The 25,767-nt window shown below is 43.7% G+C and overlaps 1 protein-coding gene across 4 annotated transcripts in view; it reads left to right on the forward strand.

Annotated features, from left to right (window-relative positions):
• Positions 1–25,767, forward strand: part of TGFBRAP1 (transforming growth factor beta receptor associated protein 1) — a 67,851-nt gene that overhangs the window by 25,896 nt on the left and 16,188 nt on the right. For all 4 annotated transcript variants that reach the window (XM_044773071.2, XM_044773072.2, XM_044773073.2 and 1 more), the window contains 3 exons: positions 7,667–7,861; positions 9,996–10,150; positions 24,720–24,802. In XM_044773071.2, coding sequence (XP_044629006.1) covers positions 7,667–7,861; positions 9,996–10,150; positions 24,720–24,802 — 433 coding nt within the window. The remainder of the gene's footprint in view (positions 1–7,666; positions 7,862–9,995; positions 10,151–24,719; positions 24,803–25,767) is intronic.

The raw sequence follows: 25,767 nt of genomic DNA on the forward strand, positions 1-25,767 counted from the left end.
TGACGTATACCCATCATTGTAATATCATATGGAGTATCTTCACTGCCCTAAAAATCCTCTGTGCTCTGCCTGTCACCCCCCCCACCCCTGCAACCCCTGGCAACTGCTGATCTTTCCAGAGTCTCGTGCAGTTGACGTCATATAGTACATAGCCTTTTCACATTGGCTTCGTTCACTCAGTAATAGGCACTTAAGGTTCCTCCATGTGTTTTCATGGCTTGATAGCTCAGATTTTTACTTTTTGAAAAAAGAATTCTTTATCCCAAACACTTTTACTTTTAGAAAAAGGTCCAATTTTAATGAAATTTTTTGATTATGGAAAATATATATAAACATATGTAGTAAAGAGAATATTATAATGAAGCTGATGTTGCCATCACCCAGCTCCTTGCCAGTTGTTTGATTTATACACCTAACGACGCCCACTGTGTTTGGAAGCCAGTCACAGACATCGCAGCATTTCATCTGTTGATGTCTCAGTGTGTGTTCCTAAGTCACTCACAAAAGAAAGAGAAAACCACAATACCATTGCGTACCTAAAAAAATTTAACAGGAGTTCCTTAATATCATTAGATATCCAAGCATGTCCTATTTCTCCTATTATTACACACACAGAGACATACATAAATACGTATATACACACATTTATGTTAAGTATATATGTGTGTTTATTTGAATCAGATTCCACATAAGACCCGTACATTGCAATTGGTTGGTAGATCTGTTGTTTCTCTTACCTTTATTTTTCCTCTCCTTTTTGTATTTTTAATTTTTTGTTGAAGAAATTGGATCATTTCGCCTATAGCTTCCCACAGTCTGGATTTTGATGATTTCATCCCCTTGTATTATTTAAGATGTCTGACTGACCTTTATGTTTCCTACAAAGTGGTAATTAGGATGACAGGTTTTATCAGAGTCAAGGATTGTTGTATTTGCTTGTTTTGGCGACTGGCAAGACTTCTTCATTTATCTCTATGATGTTAATAACCATTAATGAGCATTGCCTAGATCCTTTAAACCATTAGGGGCTACCCAGTGGCAACATTCTATCCTGCCATTCCTCCCTCTTATATTAACTGGAATGCTTTGGTGAAGATAAACGTATCATTAACGATTTGGTTGCCCCCAGGTACATTGTATAAGAAAGGCAAGATGAGATGGTTTTCAATAAGGTGATCCCTTCTGTCTTCCAGAGGAGTGACTGTTTTAAAAGTGCCATTAGGAATCATGGATCTAAATGTATATGGTGTGTTTCAGTACATCTGTGCTTGGTGGGAGTTCAGGCAGGTTGACTGCCGAGTCCTTTTCACATGACCCTAGAATGTGGCAAGCTTCCTTGCCTTCTGGTGTGACAGGTGTTCCAGGCTCACTTCGGACATTTCCTGCCCGAGATCTGGCTTCAGCCACTTCTCCAAGGACCCTGATGTTTAGAGACCACAGTCTGGATGCTGGAGGTGCTAGTTGTCCATTGTTTCTAGGTCTCTTCAGTAGACAGAGCTAGGAAGTGGGCATTATTTAAACATAAAATCCGTTATGAGATCATCCTGATGGAACCAATCAGGGCTCCAGGGCGCTGACCCCATCTGTCTGCATACCTGTGTCTCTTCTCACCCACACCACAGAGCTTAGTAAACTGCCAGCCCAACATAAATGTTCCTTTGATGGATCCCACAGGACACAGAACAGACTAACAATACCAGCACCGCTCTTCCCACAGTCTGAGTACTGAAAAAAGTTGGCTTGTTTATAGTTTTTTGTCCTTAAGGTGTATGTCTAACCCATTAGGAGTGTGCAGTCACAGCACTGTGTTTTAAACTCACTTGGATTAGTGACCCTCCGTGTGGTTATGTCACCAACTGGATATACAGTTAGATTAATTTATTTCATGTTACTTTCGATTTTTAGAAATCGCTTTTATTTTTTTACTATGTAAATATTTACAAAGTTCCAAGTCAGCGCAATACAGCAAGGTGTATTCAGAGAGCTTGGATCTTGTCTCTTTCACCTGGTCTCTCTTTCCCCCATAGGTAACCTATACTTTTATGGCTTATACTTTCATTTTTAAATAAAAATATAAACAAATATGTAAATATTTGTATCTCCCCCTTTCTTGGCCTTGTTTACTTAACTGTATTATGGAGATCACTTCATAGCATAACAGAGACATTCCTCATTCGTTTTTGCAGCTGCATCTTCTTCATCGTGTGGAGGTACCATAGTTAATTCACTCAGTCCCCTGTTGGTACTGGTGGGCATTTGTTTTCCTTTTTCCAGTCGGATGGTATTGACAGGGACTTGTCTTTTTGTATTTTCCAGTGCAGCTGTGGGAAAGCTTTCTGGAGCTGGGATTCTGAGTCAAAGTGTGGATGCATGTGAAAATTGGCTAGGTGCTGTCATGTTCCCCTTGATAAAGGTCGTCCCCAGCAGCGTATGACAGTGCCTGCTTCCTCTCAGCTTTGCCAAGAGTAGAGTACATTGACCAACTTTCATGTTTTTACCAGTCTAGTGCATGAGAAGAAGTGGTATCTCAGTGTAGTTATTTGCATTCCTCTTTTATGAACAAGAACAAGACTGAGCATTTTTCATACATTCAAGAGCCATTGTGTTTCTTTTGATGGGAATTATCTGTTCTTCTCTCTAGCGTTTTATTTTAGTGTTCTTTGTATTTGAGATAACAACTTGTCTGTTATATGTTTCAAATACTTCTTTCCAGTTTTTGCCATGCAAAAGCTGTTCTTAAACATTTCTAAATAATCAAATGTCTTAACCTTTTTACTTCATTGTTTCTTGATTTTGAGTCATAGTTAGGGATGGGTTTCCCCCTCTTCCAGGTTACGGGCAAAGTCACCCTGTTTTCTGCTAGTACTTGTATGGTTTCATTTTTTAGAGTGAAGAGTATAAGGAATGGGTTCAGTGTTATCTTTCTGTGTGGCTGCCATTATCCCAAAAAACTGATTGAAGCTTCCATCTTTTCCTCACCGATTTAGGTGGCTGCCTTTAATGTACGCTAAGTTTCCTCATGCCCTTGGGTCTGTCTCTCGATTTCCTGTTTTGTTCCATCTGTCTGTTGGCCTGTTTGTGCACCAATACCTAACTGTTTAGTTTTAAATACTTTAGTGAAAACATTTGACTCCCATCAATATCCTTTTGTTGGTTTTAGTGTTAAGACTGAAGGGAAATAATAGTCAATCATACTTAGGATGCATTTTCCCCCAGGCTTACACTGCGTCAACTACACGGACACCAGGCTAAATGAACCAGCCTTCCTAATTGTTGTTCTGCTTGTAATTGCCACAGTTATAAGCAAAGTGGAAGATCCCTTGTAAGCTCTCTTATACATTACCTATATGCAGATCCTGCATATAACATAGTAATCAGTACCATCATTACATTACATGGCTTCAGAAATTAAGTTCAAACCAATTACCATCATGGATGCATGTCTACCTTTAAACATATGGAAGCCACATATTTTCATTTTGCCGGCTGACTTTCTCCCTGAGGATCACCTGTGCCCACTCCTGTGTCATGAGAAATTGCTCTTAGTTTTTTGCCTTAGTTTAAATTTTACTGTTTTAAGCAACACTTTGTTGAAAATTTTGTAATGTAATTGATTATTGTGACTTTAAACTCTGCTCTTTGATATTGCTTCTTGAAAAGTGCACATAATTGAGCTGCTCTTCACCACGCATGACCCCGACCCCCTCCCAGCTCAGATAAGGGGGTCTACGGAGATTTAGAAGGGGCACAATTAAAAATAATGGTTTTTAAAGGTGTACCATTTACAACTTTGTTATATTTGCATGTTGATAGTACTTGCACTCCTTCAACAATGTAGAAATAATAGTTTATCACCTACTTAGGACATGGGTGGGTGTTCACAACAGTAGCCTCTGTTCTTAAGTGGATCTCTGGTCCCTTATACTGTGAGACCTGGACCCCCCAGTTGCCAGTTACTGTTCTGCTCTTTCATTCTGGGAAAATCTTCAACTTTTCCTTTGGTGTGGAAGCCTTTCTTCTTGACCTGTGGCTCTGCCCTTTTCATTTCACGAACATTCATGTCAGGACCTCTGCCCTGCATAGTCCCCTGGTCCGGTGATGCCTAGCCTTAAGTGGGCGAATACAGTGAGCCCGATTTAATTCCAGAACAAGGGTGGACAACATTTGGTGTCCTGTTCCTGTGAGAGTTGTGCTATACAGAGCAGGGTTATTTGACCTGAAATTCAGCAGAATCCTCAGGATTGCTGTGTGCTTGTCCTTCACCAGTTTACATTTTGCCAAACACCCAGGCAAAGGTGGCGTGAACATCTTTCCTGTTAGGCTCCCTTTAGCTGTCTGGTTCTAAATGCATGGAAAATTCAAGATACCTCAAACCTGATTTCCTCCACCAGAGCTGGTGTCGATAGCTTTGCACCTCGCGTTCCTCTCTTTCAGCATTTTCAGATGCTGTTTGAATACTCTGGCATTACAGTTGCTGGGTTAGTTCAGGCTTTAATTGCGTCCTCTCTGTTACTGTAAGACATTGGCAGTGCCGGCGTTGTGCCTTCAGTCAGGCGACTGTCCCACCTCTGCAACCCGGCGGACTGTGCTTATTGGTGGCTCTCACCTTTGGGCTCTGAGCCATCTCAGCAGAGTTTTCTGCGCTTCCGTTGAACTCCCTGACTTCTCTGCTCTGGAACGGAATGAGAACAAGACGCCCCCGTGGCCTTGAGCTTGGCTGCGCGCTGCAGAACCGCGTTCTCTCCATCCTCCTGATTCTGCTCTGGCTCCTCGTGTGCTCCGTGGAACAACTCATTCCCTTTGGGAAGGGTGCTGTTACCCTTGAGACAGCGCTTGGGCTGTGGGCCCCTCTCCCAGAAGTCTCCCTCCAGGTCTGGAAGCGCAGCCAGGGCCTCCTCGCCAGCCCTGCACCCACAGCCCTGCCCTGCTGGCCTTTGACTCACCCTCTCTCTCCTCCCACCGAGCCAGGTGCCAGGTGCCAGGTGCCCTGAACCCCTCGGCGTACCCCTTCCTCTGCTGTGCCCCTGGCCCCGTCGAGGCCTCCTTCCCAGTGGCAGGCTGCTACCTGGCCTCCCCAGTACATACAGAAAGAAAAATTATGAGTTAGCATGTTAAGCTCTCCGGGGCTGAGGCAGGGAGGAAAGTGCAGTCGGAGCTGAGTGCTCAGACCCACGGGCTTGCACGGGGAAGTTGGCACCGAGGCCGGGAGGCTCCGGCAGCCAGAAGCAGGAGGGTCACGGGGAGGCAGGAGGAGGGGCTGTGTCCCCACACAGGGCCAACCCTGCTGGGGCAGGGAGGGTAGAAAGCCAGGCCAGGGGCAGGGCCAGTGGCGCTGACCTGGAAAGGGGACCTGGGGAGCATCCCCTGACTTTGTCACAGGACACAGGTGCTTCAGAAAGGCCGCCTGGGGCAGTGGGGAGGCTGCGCTGAGGAGGAGGAGCGAGAGCCCCGGAGCCTGTTACACCCTTAGCCCGCCAGGCTTTGCTCTCGGGTGTGGAATTACTCGTGTGTTTTCCGTAACCCCCTCACCACTGCAAGTTCCTAGACTGTGTCTCGTCTGTCTCTTGTACCTGACTTGGTGCTTGACGTACAGTAAGCACTTAGCATATGTTTATTGAATTTAAGGTGATGCCTAACATGCTAACTTATAATTTTTCTTTTTTATTTGTTCATTTAATAAATGAGCTTTTTTTCTGTTCTTGATGAGTTCACCCAGAGTTCTATACTCTTGGAGCATTACGCTCAATTTTCTATTATTATTAAAAATGCCGCAGTGACCATTCTTGTACTTATCAATTGGTGATAGATTTAAAAGAAGAATCACTGAATTTGTTCAGTTTTATTAGATAATACCAAAAAGCATTTCCTCACGCCATACCAACGCTCAGTGCTGTCAGTCTATGACCTTGGGCCAATCTGATAGGGAGAAGTTGGTTTTCTATTTTTTTTCCTTTAATTACTAATGAATATCGAAATCTCTTCATGAATTTATTATCCATTTGCATTTTGTCTTCTGTGAATTAGTGATTCATACGCTGTCTGTTTTTCTGTTAGGTTATTGGTCTTTTTCATAATGATTTTTAGAGACTTTAAAGGGTCAAAGGGCAATACTTAAGGTGAAAGAATGGTTTGTGTTAGGCCATTGTGGCTCCTTCATGGGAGACGCACACGTGCACTTTCTCTCTCGCTCACACTCACACTCTCACATTCACACTCATAGGGCTGTTGTCTTGTCGTCTTGACAGAGTTTCAGTTGGTGCTACTTACCATGCCGAGAGCCAGTATTTAAAGTGGCAGTCAGGGCCAAATAGGTGTTCTAGGCCCAGTGCCGAGGCTGCAGGGAGAGCTCAGAGCGTAGGCGAGAGCAGGCCGTGTGCATGTGTGTGAGACCCAAGGGGCACAGCCCAGCATAGAGGAGAAGGGCTCTGTTTGTTCCTGATCCAGTTCAGTACATTTCAGTCTTTGTAACCACAGAAGATGTGGAAGGGTCAGTGGTTTCATAGGTTTAGGAGTTCTGCTCATGTGGGATGTTTGAGATACTTTCCATTCTTTTGATCTTAAAGTGCCCTCCGGACCTCTCTCCCTCTCGCCCTTCTCTGTCGTGTGTGCTGGAAACCGTTTGTCTCCTGCAGCAGCATCTTATTGTTTGCAGGCAACAGCACGCTGTTTTTAAAGGTGTTTTTTGTCAACTACTTTGAAAACTAAGTTAAAATGGATTGATTTTACTTGGCGAATGTATTAATTTTGGTAAACTGTAGTATCTGTGGACTATATACAGCCCATTTGGAAATGACTAGCTCAGTGCTTTGTGTACAAGGTAGGCGCACTGTCATTTAATGTGGATGTTATTATTGACAAACACTTAACAGCTGTCTTGAGTTGCAAAATTGGTTTTATGCCTGTATGGTGGAGTAGGTCGTCCACAGTGAGACTGCAGCTTGAGCGGGCCGGCTCCTGGTGGGACGCTGTGGGGCGTGCCTGGCACGAGAAGGTGCTTGGTAAATGTTTGAATGAACGTGGAAGGAAGGGAGAGCTGTGCCTTAGAGATGCAAACCAGTGGAGGACTGGGTAGGAAAGAAAGCTTGCAAAGCTTCTGAAATTGTTTGAAAGTAACTTTTTCTCCACATGTAGGGACATGTGCTTTATAAACCTTCATGTGGGTATATGTGAACATTTTTTTAACTTCAGGGTTTTTTTCGCTGGGAAAGATTTGCTCTGAGCTAACATCTGTTGCCAGTCTTCCTCTCTCTCTTTTTTTTCTCCCCAAAGCCCCAGTACGTAGTTGCATGTTCTAGTTGTATGTCCTTCTGGTTCTTCTATGTGAGCCACCACAGCATGGCTCCTGACAGACGAGTGCTGTGGTTCTGTGCCCGGGAAGCAAACCGGGGCCACCAAAGCAGAATGCACCGAACTTTAACGGCTAGGCCATCAGGGCTGCGCTAACCTCATTTTAAATTGGAAGTAAAGGTAAGATACTCATTCTGGGGAAGGTAGTCCTCTCCCCAAGCATAGAGTCATGTGGTTCTTCACACACTCAGCATAGTGCATTACCTTTCCTGTCTTGAAGTATAATGAGGCAGGGGCTATTCTGCATCCAGACTCGTCTACGGAAAAAGACATGCCAGGGTCACTTGAAGGCCCCCCCTAACTCCTCCTGTTTCCCTAGGCATGTTTGCGACCGTCGCTGGGATATCGCAGCGAGCCCCCGTGCACTGGTCAGAGAACGTGGTCGGGGCGGCCATCTGCTTTCCGTATGTCATTGCGCTCGATGACGAGTTCATCACGGTGCACAGCATGTTGGATCAGCAGCAAAAGCAGACCCTGCCCTTTAAGGAAGGCCACATTCTACAGGATTTTGAAGGTACTGGTTTACACAGAAGTCTTAATGAGATTTAGTTATCAGTCCTTTTACGGTGATATTTCTTCAGGAAGTATTAAGGGCCCATTAGGAACTGGGCCTTATGTTAAGCACAGAAGATATGCGGATGATGGCAGTGTAATCTCTGTGCCCCAGGTTAGCCCTCTCCAAGGTTATTGGGGAGATAGACCTTTTAAACAAATAGCTCCAGCAGTTGAAGAGCTTCATATAAACAAAATAAGGCCAATTGGGAGAGCAGAGGAGGAAGTATTTCCTAGAAATATCAGGGAGGGCTTCCTGAAGGAGGTGGTATTTGAGCCAAACCTTTAAGGATGAGTCAAGCCAAGCAGATGTGGGGAAGAACCTTCAGGTAGAGAGAGGCGCATACAGATCTGGACAAGAGGAATCCCTGGGCTTCGGGCCAGCAGGCAGTTCCGTGTTACTGTCGTGCACAGTGTGTGAGGAGGTGAGACGGGGCTGCAGCAGACCGGGGCAGTCAGGGAGGGACTTCCTCTTTGTGCATCCATGAGCCAAGAGAAGGATTTATTTTCCTTTTCCTGAATTTTATGGTAAACGTTTTCAACTGTACTGAAAAGTTGAAAGAAAAAATGAACCCCTGTGCACCAGCTCCTAGATTCAACACTTGGTAACGTTTTCCTGAGCCATTTGAAGGTAAGTTGAAGACATTATGCTTAATCCAAAGTTCTTCAGCAAGCATCTCCTAAGAATAAGGGCATTTTCCTGCATAACACAAAGCTGTTTTCACACCTTAGAAAATGAACTCCAGTATCCTGCCTTCAGATTTCCCAAGTTACCCTAAGGAGGCCTTTTATGATATTTCCTTCAAACCAGCAACTCATTTAGATTTATACATTGGGTTTGCCATTTAAGGATTTTAGCTCAGCAGACATCGCCCTTCCCGTTTTAGCTGCTGGGGATAGAACCTTACTAAGACGCACAGCCCCCACATTAAGCATGTCAGATTCCATTTTGGGGCCCTGACACACACACTGGAGGAGCGTATTTCATAACAGTATCACAACAGTATCACAGTGCTGTGTACAGTGAGTGCTAGAGGGGGCCGCAGGGGGGCCGTGGGCAACTAGACGCTGATAACATGACCCACCGTCGGTGGGAACAAGGGGAAGCTTCCTGGAAAAAGGGACACCAGCACAGAGAAGGGACAGAATCTCATCAGAGATGAGAAAAATTACTTTGGTTGTGATATGGAAAACAGATAATCTAGAAAAGAGAGCAGATTAGGAGACCAGGAAGGAAGATGTGTCGAGGGTCCAGGCAAGGACAGATGAAGCCTTTGCTTAGACCAGACGCTGGGACTGGAGTAGAAACGAAGGATTCCAGCAGAGAAGAGCAGAGGGAGCAGGAAAGGCTTGGCTGCCACTGAACTATCCTTCAGACAGAAAGAAGAGAATGTCCCATTGCTTCCTGTAAGCAGATCGTAGTTAGCTTAGAAGGTGCCTCCAGAAGGAGCAGGACGCAGTTTAAGCGCTTTGTAGTAGGAGCCCGTCTTGGACTGCACCCCAGCCCTCTGGTGGACCGCCTGTGCGAGGCTCACCGGAGAAGGGAGTACGGCAGCGGTGGCCACGGGTCAGTTAACTCAGGGCTGTGGGGAAACTGAGGTAATGCCAAGACTTGGGTGTATCTGGATGAATCTGGAATATTATCTCATGGTTCAGGATGCTGCATTGTAGTCTCAGTTTTCTGTAACTAACTAACCTGGAGAGCAAAGAATTTTTAAAACTTTTATATGAGGTATATCATAATTCTTATTTATAATTTCCCAAAATTGATCTCTGCAACCTCAGTGGAATTATATATTATGTATCTACTCAGTTGATTTTAAATTTATCAGCACTTTTGAATGAAAAAAGGCAAAAAAGCATATTTTATACTTTGGAAATGTAGTATTAAGGGTTTGCCCCTTTCTGACAGTTGACACTATGGGAAGAAGAAAAGAGAAGCATTGTAATTTATCGTTTCTCCAGGAAGTCTCTGTTGGGAACGCTGTGATGAAACCGATCGACAGGTCAGATAAGGTCCCATTTGGGGGCAGCGGTAGGCTTTCTTGCAGGCAGTGTGTTCTCTCCCTTTCCAACGGTGTTGAATTTCTTCCCAGGCAGAGTGATTGTCGCCACAAGTAAAGGAGTTTACATCTTGGTTCCATTACCTCTGGAAAAACAAATACAGGATCTTCTAGCAAGCCGTAGAGTGGAAGAGGCTTTGATTTTAGCCAAAGGAGCCCGGAGGAACATTCCAAAAGAAAAATTTCAGGTTTGTAATTAGCTAGTCCCAAGAAGTCTGTCTCCAAGCCACTGGTTAGAAAGCACTGGGACCTAACTAAGCTGCATGGGCCCCTGTGTGGCAGCCCCTGCACATTGCTGTGGCGTCTCTTATTTAATTGTCTCAGCACACCCACGCTGTGCAGATGAGGAAACAGATTGCAGGGCAAACAGCTGCCCGAGGTTGCCCTGCTAACAGAGGCGAGGTCAGATTTTGACCCTCTGGTTAATTCCCATGATTGATATCCCAAGTTGTATTCCTTATCAACTTTCTTCTTCAGTGTGCCTTCAGAGAAGAATCAGGGGCTTAGTTCTTATAAACCGAAAGAATAATGTCTGGTTAATCTGTGTCCTAATTTAGAATTTGTATGTATTGGAATGGGGTTGAATTTTAAAGGTTCAGATTTATATTATCATGCTGATAAACTCTCTAACGTTGCAGGAATCCATCTATTAATTTCCTGAGGAGAAAAATTTAAATGCACATAAGAAACACTAACTTTAATATAGTTGGTATGATAAATATAATTGATATAATAATCACCAATTTCTCTTATTCCTGATGAAATCAGGTTCCCTAAAAGTTGCTACTTGATGATTTAGGTTAGTTCAGGTTACTCTATGTATTTGAGAGCAATAAAACATAATATTAGTGTGCGTACGCTTCACACGAATATCTGAATTGATCATTAAATGTTCTCGTGAATTGATAATGATCCCTTTGATTGTCGCCCATCAGGCAGATTTCACATGACTCTGATTGTTGTGGGATGAAGTAATGCTTTTTGGCCTCAGTTGCTTTTGCTGCCCAGGGTAGGCTCTGAAAGTGAAAGAAGGCGAGCTGTGTGATTTATGGTTATGGCATACAGAAGATGACATCTTTTCCATATTTAAATATTGATGAACTTTTCATCTTTGTTCCAAGTTTGTTACAGTAAGGCTGATCTGTTAGCATTCAGCAGGGGGCAGCAAAAGCAAAAAGAAGAAAGCTCCTGTCAGTCCAGGGCCCAGTGCTGGGCTGAGAGCGTGCACTTCTGTGAGTTTTGCTCGCCCTCCCTGTGGGTGGACAGTGGTACGGCAGCCGACCGCTGCCACACTGTCTCCTGGCTCCTCCTCTCCTGTGAGGTGGGGCCTGTGAGCTGCCGTCTGTGGACGTGTTGGATGTCTAGATGGCCCATGTGTCGGGGGGCCCTCTGCTTGCACACACACATGCACACTTTAAGTGCGTAACATTTTCTTAAAGAGGCTTCCATGTTCTTTGTCTGAGTTTTGCTTTTTCTTCCTCTTTTGCCTAGAGTAGAGATATGCAGTCAACCTTAGCTAATATCAGTAGTCCTCTTGTTCTCTCATCTGCTGTCTCAGTTGGAGACTTTTTCTTTCTAACATGCTCCCTGCCTTCTCCCTCTGCCTCCAGATTCATACATCCAGCCTGGAAATACACCTTCCGAATGATCTCGGGTCCAGCGCTTGGTCTCGGTGCCCGTTGTTACTGCGGGTGTGCAGACCCTGCTCCTATGTTGCCTGAATTATTTAACAGCTTCCTTCGTGTGTGTCTGAAGTCCGTCCTCCATGCCACTAAAAGAATGCTCTTTCTAAAATATAGACCAAATCGTTTGCTTAAAATGCTTCAGTGGGTGCCTCATTGCCCACTGTAAAGTGCACACCCTTGAAGCGCGGCTGGTCTGGCCCAGCCCACACCTCCGCCTGGTCTGCCGCTGCCCTCCTCCACTCCTGCAGAACACGCCCAGACCCTGCATTCGCCTCAAAGGGAGGACGACAAAGGGAACTCATGGTGATTGAACCCTACAGTGCACAAGCACTTTGCGAGGCATTTTAAAACATTTTTTTATCCTCAAAACAATTCAGAAATAACCGGTACCGCTGTCTTAACTCAGCGAAGACACAGCCGCTCCACTCGTTTTGCCTCTGGACACGTGGCTGGTGCAGGAGGGCCAGCTCTCGGAGACAGTGCTCTTTGCCCTGCGTGCCCTGCCTCCCCGAGTAGCGGAACGTGCCGTGTATTTCACCCGCCTCTGCCCTCTCTTTTCTTTTCTTGTTTATGATGTTAGTTCTGTTACTGGACTGTGCCTCCTGACTCGATAGAATACTGTTTCAGTGCCTTGCTGAACTATATCCTCTTTCTTAATCTTTCCCCTTCCTCCAGCAGAGCTGATGACCCTTCTGTGCTTCTGTGGTTATACATGTTACCTTTAACACACGTCCGTTTACTCCTCAGCTCCCGACTGTCCGTCCCCGAGTTCCTAGGTGGACTCTCCCCTCTTCCTCTTGCTCACACCCGGCTCACGCCTGGGCTGAAATACGAGGGAGTGGGCGGATGGGCAACTCAGAGCTCTGCACTGCTCTTCAGACAGGGCTGTGATATTATGAATTGTGGAGCAGAAGGGTTTTGTTTAAAACAGAACCATAAGAGAAAAATAAGGCAATATTGACAAAAAAGGTTTAGAGATGACTTTCTCTGGATGTGTATGTGTTTTTAAGGGTTAGATGTGACTCTTATAACAGTTAAATACGTTACTTATTTTAATTTTGCAGTGCTTGTGACCAAATGCTAGACCCTAGGCCTAGAGAAACCAGAAAGGGAGAGGAAAAGAGACCAGTATACTGGGCCTTTACCGTTGCGCTCCTTTCTCTTCAGTTAAAACAAGTATCGGTTTTGCTTCACTGAGTTCTAAACTTTGTTGTTAGTGCCGTCCAGCTGGTTCTGATTCCTAGTGACCCTGTGGACAGCAGAGTGGACCCCTGCCCAGTCTTTTCATGCCATCCTCTCTCCTTCCAGTGCTATATCAGACGGTACTCCACTGCTGTTCACAGGGTTTTCATGGCCTATGTTTTTTTGGAGGTGGGTGGCCAGGTCCTTCTTCCCAGTCTGTCTAGGCTGTCAGTTCTGCTGAAACCTGTCCACCATGGCTGACCCTGCTGGTATTTGAAATACTGGTGGAAGAGCTTTCAGCATCACAGCAACACACAGCCACCACAGTGTGACAACTGACGCATGGGTAGTGTGGTTCCCTGACTGGGGCACGAACCCAGGCCGTGGCAGTGAGAGCACAGAATCTTAACCACTAGACCATGAGGGCTGGCTAGTTCTGAACTGGGGAGGGATTTAGCAAGAAGGGTAACTGTGGGACCGGGGTTAAAGGGATATTTCTTCTGGAGATTGGAAAGGGTCAGAGAGCTATTTAGAACTTTAAGAAAGCGGGCTTAAACTATATTAAGGTTTAGGATGCTATGCAAAAGAGACAGCAAAAGACATCTTGCTTTACACAAAAAGATTTGTGTCAAAAAGCTTTCTTGATTTATATCAGGTCTTATGGATAATATTCATATTTAAGCTTGAACTCATACATTTTTTCCATTTCATCTAAAAATATTTCAGTATGTATCTTTAAAAGACAGAGATGCCCTCTGAAATGTAAGCACAGTGCCATCAATGTTAAGTCCATCAAATCAGCACCAGCTCCTTCGTGGAAGGGAGTATCCCAGAGCGTTCCCGGCTCCGCAGCCGTCTGATGAGTGCTGTGTGCTGGCATCCGTCTTATCCTGAGGGAAGTCCCACGAGGGCTGGACAGTCAAGTTGCTCTGTTTCAGAGTCACTTGGGCTAATTCTTCTCCATGTAGTTCTGCCACCATCGCTTTTATATGAACAATTAGGTTCATTTGTTTCATAGGGATTGCTTTTCTACTGTAATTTCATTTTATAATTATGTAAAATATTAGCATAATTCAGATGTCAAATCAATAAGACAGAGTGTATTCACAGAAGTCTACCTTCTTTCTCTCCTTTTCCCTGATGTTTTCTCCCTCCTCTCTTCCTGTCTGTCTGTCTGTCTTTTGGTGTGAGGGTTCGTATGTTTGTTTTAGTGATAACCTTAATAGTACTAACCTTTGGTTTGCTCTTTTGGCTGTGGAGGGCGGGGGGGAAGGGTCTTATCATCTGGTGGGCCCACACTTTGAGCAGTGTTTGAAATTAGCTAGTAACCTCTTTGCACCTTTCCCAGCGTCTCCGTCACAGCGATAGCCCTTTATTCCCAGGTCACTCCTGCAGGGCGGTCCACAGACATGCTGTGCTTTTTCTGTCATCTCCCCATTCTCCCCCGTCTTTTGATGGTTATACTGTCTACTTTTTCAGAGGATGTAGCCGTCACATAACAGACTGCCTCCTCATATTTATCACTCTCAGTTCTGTAGGCAGATGTGTATTGGATTTGTGGGGATGACTCTGCAGTCATGTGGTTTTCTGAAGCGCTCCCTGGCGGGTCTTTCAGGATGGGTTTGTGGGGGCACTGTCCCCGAGTTTCTGTTGAGAGCTGTGGGGAAGAGTTCGCCTGCGGCCTTTACACTGGAAGGCCAGTTTGGTTGGATCTAAGACCTTCGACTCACCTTATTTTTCATTGAGAGACTTAAGTAACCTCAGCCATCATCTTTTGGCGTAAAGCATCGGCAGTCAGAAATCTGAATTTCTTTCCCTTGTAGTGACTTCGTCTTTTTGCTTGAATACCCAAAGGATTTGTTTTTCTTTAAAATCCAGTGTCTCACCGTTGGTACTTACTGGCAAATTGGAGCCTGTGAAGTCCCGCCCACTTTCCACGGCTCTTTACAATGGCCTGCCCAGCTCCTGGTGGTTCGTGATGGCAGTTTGGGGACTTTGGCTTTCGAGGCCTCAACAGCCACTTTTCCTCTCCACTTCTTCCCTCTGATACCACCCACGTCCTGTGGTTGGTGGTGTATTCCCAGGGGCTCTTACTTTCCTGTTTGTGGGCCTGCCTTGTCACTCAGTACTGTTACAAATGTGGTCATTGGATTTTTTGTTTTGCTATCCCAATTGTTCTGTTTGGTTTTTCTACTTGTGGTAAAGTACGCACAACATAAAATTTACCATCTTAACGTCTTTTTTTTTTGCTGAGGAAGATTTGCCCTGAGCTAACGTCTGTTGTCAATATTCCTCCTTTTTTTCCTTTTTTATGTGAGCTACCACCACTGCTTGGCAGCTAACAGACGAGTGGAGTTGGTCCGCGCCCAGGCACTGAACCCCAGGCTGCCAAAGCGGAGCACGCCAAACTTAACTGCTAGACAACCACGGCTGGCCCTACCATCTTGACCATTTTTAAGTGTACAGTTCAGTGGCATTAAGTACATTTGCACTGTTGTGCAAGCATCACCACTATCCACTTCCAGAATTTTTTCATCACCCCAAAGATAAACTCTGTACCTATTGACAATGCCCATATCCCCTCTCCCCAACCCCTGGCAACCACCATTCTACTTTCTGTCTCTATGAATTTGACGTTGCTAGGTCCCTCGTATAAGTGAAACCATACAGTATTTGTCTTTTTATGACTGCCTTACTACACTTCCCATAATGTCCTCAACGTTCATCCATGTTGTAGCCTGTGTTGCAATTTCCTTCCTTTTATTTTTGATAGAGATATCGCTTTATTCTTTTTAAAAAATTTTTTATATTTTATTGAGGTGATAATAGTTTATAACATTGTGAGATTTCAGTTGTGCATTATTGTTTGTCAGTCACCATATATATGTGCCCCTTTACCCCTTTTGCCCAACCCCCAACCCTCTTCCCCTCTGGTAACCACTAATCTGTTCTCTTTGTCCACGTGTTTGTTTATCTTCCACATATGAGTGAAATCATGCAGTATTTGTCTTTCTCTGGCTTATTTCACTTAACATAATACCCCCAAGTTCTATGCATGTTGTTGGAAATGGGACGATTTTGTCTTTTTTTATGGCTGGGTAGTATTCCATATACATACCACATCTTCTTTATCCATTCATCAGTCGATGGGCACTTGGGTTACTTCCACGTCTCGGCTGTCGTGAATAATGCTGCAACAAACATAGGGGTGCAGAGATCTCATTGAACTGTTGATTTCAGGTTTTTTGGATAAATACCCAGTAGTGGAATAGCTGGATCGTATGGTAGTTCTATTTTTAATTTTCTGAGAAATCTCCATACTGTTTTCCATAGTGGCTGCACCAGTTTGCATTCCCACCAGCAGTATATGACGGTTCCCTTTTCTCCACTTCCTCTCCAACATTTATTGTTTTTGCCTTATAGCCATTCTAACAGGTGTAAGGTGATATCTCATTGTAATTTTGATTTGCGTTTCTTTGATGATTAGTGGCAGTGAACATCTTTTCATGTGCCTGTTGGCCATCTGTATATCTTCTTTGGAAAAATGTCTGTTCATATCCTTTGCTCATTTTTTCGTTGGGTTGTTTTTTGTTGTTGTTGAGTTATATGAGTTCTTTATATATTTTGGAGATTAACCCCTTGTTGGATATATGATGTGCAATTATTTTCTCCCACTTAGTGGGTTGTCTTTTCTTTTTATTCCTGGTTTCCTCTGCCTTGCAGAAGCTCTTTAGTCTGAAGTAGTCCCATTTGTTTATTTTTTCTTTTGTTTCCCTTGCTTGAGTAGACACAGTATTTGAAAAGATCCTTTTAAGACCAATGTCAGAGTATACGGCCCTTACTTTCTTCTAGGAGTTTTATGGTTTCACGTCTTACCTTCAAATCTTTAATCCATTTTGAGTTAATTCTTGTGTATGGCGAAAAATAATGGTCTACTTTCATTCTTTTGCATGTGGTTATCCAGTTTTCACAGCTCAATTTATTGAAGAGACTTTCCTTTCTCCATTGTATGTTCTTGGCTCCTTTGGCGAAGGTTAGCTATATGTAGATATATGGTTTTATTTCTGGGCTTGCAGCTCTGTTCCATTGATCTGTATGTCTGTTTTTGTACCAGTACCATACTGTCTTGATTACTATAGCTTTGTGGTATATTTTGAAGTCAGGATTGTGATGCCTCCGGCTTTGTTCTTTTTTCTCAGGATTGCTTTAGCTATTAGGGATCTTTTGTTTCCCCATAGGAATTTAAGAATTCTTGTTCTATTTCTGTGAAGAATGTCATAGGGATTCTGACTGGGATTGCATTTAATCTGTAGATTGCTTTAAGTAATATGGGCATTTTAACTGTTTATTCTTCCAACTTATGTGCATGGAATATCTTTCCATTTCCTTATGTCATCACTGATTTCTTTCAATAATGTCTTATAGTTTGCAGTGTATATGTCTTTCACCTTCTTGGTTAAATTTATTCCTAGATATTTTATTCTTTTTGTTGCGATTGTGAATGGGATTGTATTCTTGTGTTCTCTTTCTGTTAGTTTGTTGTTGGAGCATAGAAATGCAACTCATTTTTGTAGGTTGATTCTATACCCTGCAACTTTGTTGGAGTTGTTGATTGTTTCTAATAGTTTTCTGATTATTTCTAATAATTTCTAAAGATTTTCTATATGTAAAATCGTATCTGAAACTAGCAAGAGTTTCACTTCTTCCTTGCCTGTTGGGATCCCTTTTATTTATTTTTCTTACCTAATTGCTCTGGCCAAAACCTCCAATACTATGTTGAATAAGAGTGGCGAGAATGGACACCCTTGTCTTGTTCTTGTTCTCAGGAGGATGGCTTTCAGTTTTTCCCCACTGAGTATGATGTTGGCGATGGGTTTGTCATTTATGGCCTTTATTATGTTGAAGTACTTTCCTTCTATACCCATTTTATTGAGAGTTTTTATCATAAACGGATGTTGGATCTTGTCAAATGCTTTCTCTGCATCCAGTGAGATGATCATATGGTTAATATTCCTTGTTTTTTACTATAGTCTATCACATTGATTGATTTATGGCTGTTGAACCATCCCTGCATCCCTGGGATAAATCCCACTTAATCATGGTGTATGATCCTTTTAATGTATTGCTGTATTCAGTTTGCCAACGTTTTGTTGAGGATTTTTGCATTTCTGTTCATCAGCAATACTGGCCTGTAATTTTCCTTCTTTGTGTTGTCCTTGTCTGGCTTTGGAATCAGGGTGATGTGTTGGCCTCATAAAATGTGTTAGGAAGTGTTCTGTCTTCTTCAATTTTTTGGAATAATTTGAGAAGGATAGGTACTAAATCTTCTTTGAATATTTGGTAGAATTTCCCAGAGAGACCGTGTAGTCCGGGACTTTTATTTTTTGGAGGTTTTTGATTACTGTTTCAATCTCTTTACTTGTGATTGGTCTATTCAGATTCTCTGTTTCTTCTTGATTCCGTTTCTTCTTGATTTCTTTTTGATTCTCAAAAAGAGGTTGTATGAGTCTAAGAGTTTATCTATTTCTTCCAGATTGTCCAATTTGTTGGCATATGGTTTTTCATAGTATTCTCTTATAATCTGTTGTATTTCTGTGGTATCTGTTGTAATTTCTCCTCTTTCATTTCTAATTTTATTTATTTGAGCCTTCTCTCTTTTTTTCTTAGGGAGTCTGGCTAGGAGTTTGTCAATTCTGTTTATCTTCTCAAAGAACCAGCTCTTAGTTTCATTGATCCTTTCTATTGTTTTTCTGGTTTAAATTTCATTTATTTCTGCACTAATTTTTAGTATTTCCTTCCTTCTGCTGACTGTGGGCTTTGTTTGTTCTTCTTTTTCTAGTTCTATTAGGTGTAGTTTAAGATTGCTTATTTGAGATTTTTCTTGTTTGTTAAGGTGGGCCTGTATTGCTATGAATTTCACTCTTAGGACCACTTTTCTGCATCCCATATGAGTTGGTATGGTGTATTTTCATTTTCATTTGTCTCCAATATTTTTTAATTTCTCCTTTAATTTCTTCAATGATCCATTGGTTGTTCAGCAGCATGTTGTTTAATCTCCACATGTTTGTCACTTTCCCAGGTTTTCCTTGTAGTTGATTTCTAGTTTCGTAGCATTATGATTGGAAAAGATGCTTAATAGATTTCAGTCTTTTTAAATTTATTGGGGCTTGCCTTGTTTCCCCACATATGGTCTATCTTTGAGAATGTCCCGTGTGCACTTAAGAATGTGTATTGTGCTGATTTTGGATGGAGTGTTCTATATATATCTATTAAGTCTGTCTGATCTAGTTTTTCGTTTAGTTCCACTATTTCCTTGTTGACTTTTTGTCTGGATGATGTGTCCATTGATGTAAGTGGAGTGTTAAGCTCCCCTACTGTTATTATGTTGCTGTTAATGTCTCCTTTTATGTCAATTAGTAGTTGCTTTATGTACTTTGGTGCTCCTGTGTTAGGTGCATCTATATTCATAAGTGTTATGTCCTCTTGGTGGAGCATCTCGTTTATCATTATATACTGCCCCTCTTTGTCACTCATTGCCTTTTTTTATCTGAAGTCTGCTTTGTCTGATAGAAGTATGGCAATACCTATTTCTTTCGTTTGCCATTTGTTTGGAGTATCATCTTCCATCCCTTCACTCTGAGCCTGTGTTTGTCTTTAGAGCTGAGATGTGTTTGCTAGAGGCAACTTATTGTTGGGTCTTGTTTTTTAATCCATCCAGCCACTCTGTGTCTTTTGATTAGAGAATTCAATCCATTTACATTTAGAGTCATTATTGATATATGAGGTCTTAATGCTGCATTTTATCACTTTTTTTCTGGTTGTTTTGTATTTCCCTTGTTTCTCTTCCCGTGTATTTCGAATTGCCATTTTAGTTTGGTGGCTCTCTCTGATGGTTTTCTCTTTATTTATCATTTGTGTCTCTGTTCTGATTTTTTATGTAGTCATCACTGTGAGGTGTGTGTAAAAGATCTTGTAGATGAGTAGCCCATTTTCTGACAGTCTCTTATTTCCTTAGTCCGAGCAGATCCCATCCTTTTCCTCTTCCCCATATAAGTTGTTGTTGTCACAACTTATTTCATTTTGTGTTGTAAGTTTGTGGTTAAAATGAAGTGATTATAGTTATTTTTGATGCTTCCCTTTATCTTTAATTTTATAATTAAGTGTTTGCTAACCCATTCTGATAGGGAGCTGTAACATTCTGATTTTGTCTGTCTATTTATCTCCTTGCTCAAGGCTTTATTTATTTATTTATTTTCAGATATGAGGGCTTTCTTGATCATTTCTTGTGGGGAGGATCTTGTGGTGATGAACTCTCTCAGCTTTTGTTTATCTGGGAAGGTTTTTATTTGTCTGTCATGTCTGAAGGATATTTTCACTGGATAGAGTATTCTTGGCTGAAATGTTTTGTTTTTCAGAATTTTAAATATATCATTCCACTCACTCCTAGCCTGAAGCTTTCTGCTGAGAAAACTGCTGAAAGCCTGATAAGCGTTCCTTTGTAGGTTATTTTCTTCTGCCTTGCTGCCCTTAATATTTTTTCTTTGTCGTTGACTTTTGCCAGTTTTACTCATATATGCCTTGGAGAAGGTCTTTTTACATTGATGTAATTAGGAGGTCTATTGTCTTCTTTTACTTGTAGTTCCAGCCCCTTGCCCAGGTTTGGGAAGTTCTCAGCTATTATTTCTTTAAACAAGCTTTCTGCTCCTTTTTTCTTCTCTTCTTCTTCTGGAATATCCATAATCTTTATGTTGCATTTCCTAATTGAGTCAGATATTTCTTGGAGAATTTCTTCATTTCTTTTTAGACTTAATTGTTTCTCCTCCTCTATCGGAAGCATTTCTGTATTTCTGTCCTCTAAATTGCTAATTCTGTCCTCCGTAATATCAGCTGTGTTATTCAGAGAGTCCGTATTTTTCATTATCTCATTCACTATGTTTTTCATCTCCAACATTTCTGATTGGTTTTTCTTTACAGTTTCAATGTCTTTTGTGAAGAATTCCCTCTGTTCATTTATTTTATTCCTGATTTCGTTGAACTGTCTTTTTGAGTTCTCTTGTAACTTGTTGAATTTTTTCTGATCCTATTTTGAATTCTCTGTCATTTAGGTTGTAAATTTCTGTGCCTTCAGGATTGATTTCTGGGTGTTTGTATTTTCCCTTGGTCTGGAGTATTAAGGTACCTCTTAATATTTTTTGGTGGAGTGGATTTGTGTCATCATGTAATGATAGTATCTGGTCGCAGATTCCACCTGCTGCCACTGGGGGTGGGGACACGGGCTGTGTACTCTGAGCCCACCGTGATCCCTGGCAGCTGTGTCTGTCTGAGCCTGGGCCACTCCTTGGGACCACAGCAACCCTGTGGGCTCCCCAACCAGATGGGAAAGTGATCACACTGGAGCTCAGGGGTGCTGTTGCCTGCTCCCACAGTCCCGCCAAGACTCGCTCCCCTGTTCAGGTCTGCAGCGTTACTATAGGTGTTTGTGGCAGCCAGGATCTCATTCGCCCGGGCACGCAGATCCACCGCTGTCTCCTCCTAGGTTGCACCAGCTGTTGTCCTTGGTGGGTGCAGCCTCCCTACTGGGTCCAAGCTGGGCCACTCCCTAGGGGTTGCATTGGCACTCTCTGCTCTCCTAGCAGAGAGGGAAAGTGATCACACGGGGGCTCAGGGCTGCCATTACCTGTTCTTGCAGTCACTCCAAGGCATGCTTCTACCCTTGGGGCTGCAGCAGTGCTATGAGTGCTCCAGCTAGGAGAGCAGTCGCACATGTGCACAGGGCTGCTGGGTTTCCAAGCTTGCTCACCTGTCTCCACTGCCTCTCCAGGGCTAGTCCCTCCACCTTCAGATGTAGAGCTGCATGTGTCTCTCAGGCATCCTCTTGTGCTGTGTGGGTATCCTCCGTTGATCATTTGTTGTCCGTTTAGTGGTAGTTAGAAGGGGAAGAGACAAAGGGAGCAGCTCACTAGGCCACGTTGTTGATGTCACTCTCCAGAATTTCCTTTCTTTTTAAGGCTGAATAATATTCTGTTTGTTGGAGAAGTTTATATTTCGTTTAGGCAGTGTGTGTTAAGGAAGAGCCATAAAACAAGGTACATTTTGAATTTAGTGCTAGGAAGAACTGTTCTCTTCAGAAGCTCTTGTGTGATATTTGATTAATGCAGCCTTGAAAGCAGGTTTAGAAATCTCTAGATTAGAATCTTCTGTTTCACAACATTTTTAGTTCCCCAAATCACGAAAGTGAGAAATCTCAATTCAGAAGTATAATGCTAATAGCATCAGTTTTGACTTGGTTTCATTCTACTCTGTAAGCCTGGCGTGTTTGGCCCCAGCCTGTACAGAGCAGATAGTGAGTGGCACTGCTTACAGGTCTGCTCTGCTCATTCACTCTCTTCATCTCAGGATTCCGATGGCTGCCTTCTTCTGAAGGACAACTAGTGAGCTAGAAAGAAAGCTGAAGATTCCATTGTGGAGTTAGGTCCATGCTGGGGAGATAAACACGCTTTATTGTTCTCTGTCCTCCCCTTGTAGTCATCCTTCTTGTCCTTCTCTTGCCAGCCTTCCGGGCTCCAGGTTTTGTGGTTCAGCATCACCTGAGCAGAGAGCAGGAGGAGGTGTCAGTTTTGGTGAACAATCTGGAAAGGAGACAGTCACTTTCAGAGAAGCAAGAATTGGCTGTACTTGATAAAGTTTCTGGTCCATGTTTTCAGGTCGGTTTCCATGGTGTTCTCTGGATCATCCACAGTTTCAACATCTAGTGCTTATATCCAGGATGAAGGACTCTCTCTGCATGCTTCTTCCAAGTCTTTGTATAGCATTCCTAGAGTAGAATACAGAAAATAACCCCCCAATCTTGGATATTGGGAGTGTTAGCAAAAGTAGGTTTTGTTGTTGTTGTTTTTAGTGAGGAAGATTGGCCCTGAGCTAACATCTGTTGCCAATCTTCCTCCTTTTTGTTTTCTCCCCAAAGCCCCACTACATAGTTATATTTCCTAGCTGTAAGTCCTTCTAGTTCTTTCTATGTGGGATGCCGCCACAGCATGACTTGACAAGTGGTGTGTAGGTCCAAGCCCAGGGTCTGAACTGGTGAAGCCCAGCCCGCCAAAGTGAAGCACGTGAACCTAACCGCTCGGCCACGGCGCTGGCCCCCAGCAAAAGTAGTTTTTATTTCCCTTTAGGAAGAGGAAGAGTAGATGACGTTTGAATCCTGCAGCCACAAGGAATAAATTGTTATTCAGGTGGTCTCTCATCACGCGTCCTGGGTGTGATTGAGAATTCTTCTACTGCAGCTGATGGCCCATTTTTTCTTTGCTAAGTGGATGGCCTCTATTGTTTCTGCTTTCAGAGATGGAACTGGCCTTCCCACGCAGCAGCGCTGTGGCCACTCCTGTCTGCTTGTTGCTGGGTGGTATCCATAGGCCGGTTTTTAGGTCAGCAATGGCCAGTGTCATGGAGAAAGGTGAAGGCAGGCGGTGAGAAGAGGCGTGAGCAGCAGCCTGCCTTTTCTCGCGTCCCTAATGGAACTTCTGTGGCAAGGGGTGGCAAGGAGCTGTTGTAGACTTTTGAGAACTCTCTAAAACTATAGCAAAAGCCCTTTTAAAGCTGGTTTGAGGGAGCAGGATTGATGGCCTTTGGCTGCTGACTGTCTCCACTCCCCTTGCTTCTTCAGTGGAACCAGCATTAACTGTCTGCCGTGTACCCAGATGAATCAGTGCGTGGAAAGAATTGGGCTCTAGAATCTGAAAGATCTGGTTTAAATCCTAGCTCAGCCACTTCCTACTTTAGTAACTTTGGGCTGAAACCTTAATATCTCTGAGCAGAATGTTCCTGTCTGTAAAATGGGGATAGCAAGTGACAATGAACATGGAGTTTCATAAAAATTGATCAGCTAATTCTTCAGATCAATAAGCAGGTACCAAATGGCAGATGCTATGCTAGGGGTGTGGGGATGCTAGGATGGATAATGCGTGTGCCTTGCCTTCAAGGAATTTATGGCTTATAAAACAGCTTGATGGATTAGAAGGAAGATGAGTTAAGAAGTCACAGAGTCCGAAGCACACTTAGAGTCTTTAATTGTGAGGTGTTGAGGGCCTGGGCTGTGGTGAGGGAACCAGTAAGAGTAGAGCGAAGAGGTGCATTAAGAGCTATTTCAAACGAAGGATAGACAGAACTCGGAAACTGACCGGCCTGCACGGTGAGAGGGAGGGGCTGGAAGTAAAGACGTGACGAGACAACGTCCTCAAGTGTCTGAGGAGTGCTGGATTAATCGCAGATAACAGGCACCTTTTTTTGCAGGAGTTCCCAGACTGGGACGTGTCAGTGTGGGATGTCATCAGCTTGAGGAGAGAGAATGCACAGCCTTTCCCCAGCATTGGCCAGGAAAGCCTGTTTATTTACTCAGTGGATCGGCCTGTGCTCTGAGGGATGCTCAGAGATGCGGCCGTGCAGTGTCACTTCCGGGAGAGTGGTAGAAGGGTGAGCTGCTTCTAGACTGCCGGCAGTGCCACAGGGGTTACACCTGAGCAACCGGAAGTTAGACTAGAAACGATCATCGAAGGCCTGCGAGTTAATGAGGAGGAGAATAGGAGATAAGGAATGCATTTGGGAAAGATTGGGATTGATGAAAAACCCATGAAGGAGGAGGCAGGATAGTAAAATAGAGAACAACTCGATTTCAAGAATGAGAGGTTGATCAACATACATATACAGATACATACGTATGTATGTGTGTATATTGAAAATAATTTCATATATGCCTTGCTGTTCCTTTACCTTGTAATTTCAGATTTCTGTGTCATCATTAACCGTTAGCTCGTTTGATGATTGGAATTGAGTTTCTCCCTGCTGTGATGATTGCGAGGTCTCTCTCAGAGGTTAAACCTGTCTTTCCTTGCAGGTGATGTACAGGAGGATCCTGCAGCAGGCGGGGTTCATACAGTTTGCGCAGCTGCAGTTCCTGGAAGCTAAAGAGCTCTTCAGGTAATTTGAGGTGTTGGTAGGACGGCTGCGTGTCCCTCTGTGGTCAGAGCCGCCACTTCAGCTGTGTCGCTGCGGCGGGAGTGCGGCCATGGTTAGACGGCTTCAGGGGGAAGCGGCGAGGCTGGGTGCAGTAGTAACAGACCCACGCTTGTTCCTCGAGGCCCCCGCACGCTCAGGCCTGGTTTAACTGTCCTGCATCTTGAAGAGGGTGGGCTGCTGAGGGGCGTGTGTAATGGTCCTGTGAAGAGAGGAGAAGGGGCTTCTAAAGAGTGAGTTTGATAACATGTGAAGAATTCCTAGGGAAGTACTATTGCTCACTTTTTCCTTTCTCCAGAGATCTTACAAGAAGCTATGAGTGTAGGAAAAGAGCAGGTGCTTGTGGCAAGACTCATGAAACGTATTCTTCTTCTGTGGACTTTTTAAATGGCATCTTCCTGGTTAGCTGTCTCAGGAAGTTGAATTTCTCTTACGGGGGTCCCTTCTGGCATTATGATTAATACTGTACCCCCTGGGCCAGCTCCCCCGCCACACCTGTCCCACACGCACTCTTTTGCTGTCCTGTCCGCGTTCCCCTCAGGCTGGTGGGCTCAGGGAGGCAGTGGTCGGTGTGTGCTTGCTCAGCACTGCTTGCAGAAGATTAGGGTAAACCTGCTGTGATGGTCTTTAAGTATCCTACTAAAGCATTGCCTAGTGCAGAAGTTTGCAAAATGTCTACCCAGAATGGATCATGCGTAGTTCAGAGCCACTGCAGAGATAAGATGTTACAAAGCCTCCAGCTAGATGCTTTCATGCAGGTCACTGCAGAGCAGGAGGCCTCTCTGAGGCGCGCTGTCTGCTGGCCACTTTCTGGGGTATTTGCAGTACAACCCAGGCTGTGTCACACCCACAGCGGCTCTCATCTCTTGCTCTGTCACAAAATTGGTTGTAGAATAGAGATTTCTGAGTAGAGAGGGAATCACTTCTTG

Source organism: Equus asinus, chromosome 6, assembly GCF_041296235.1.
Source record: "Equus asinus isolate D_3611 breed Donkey chromosome 6, EquAss-T2T_v2, whole genome shotgun sequence".
NCBI classification, from domain to species: domain Eukaryota; kingdom Metazoa; phylum Chordata; class Mammalia; order Perissodactyla; family Equidae; genus Equus; species Equus asinus.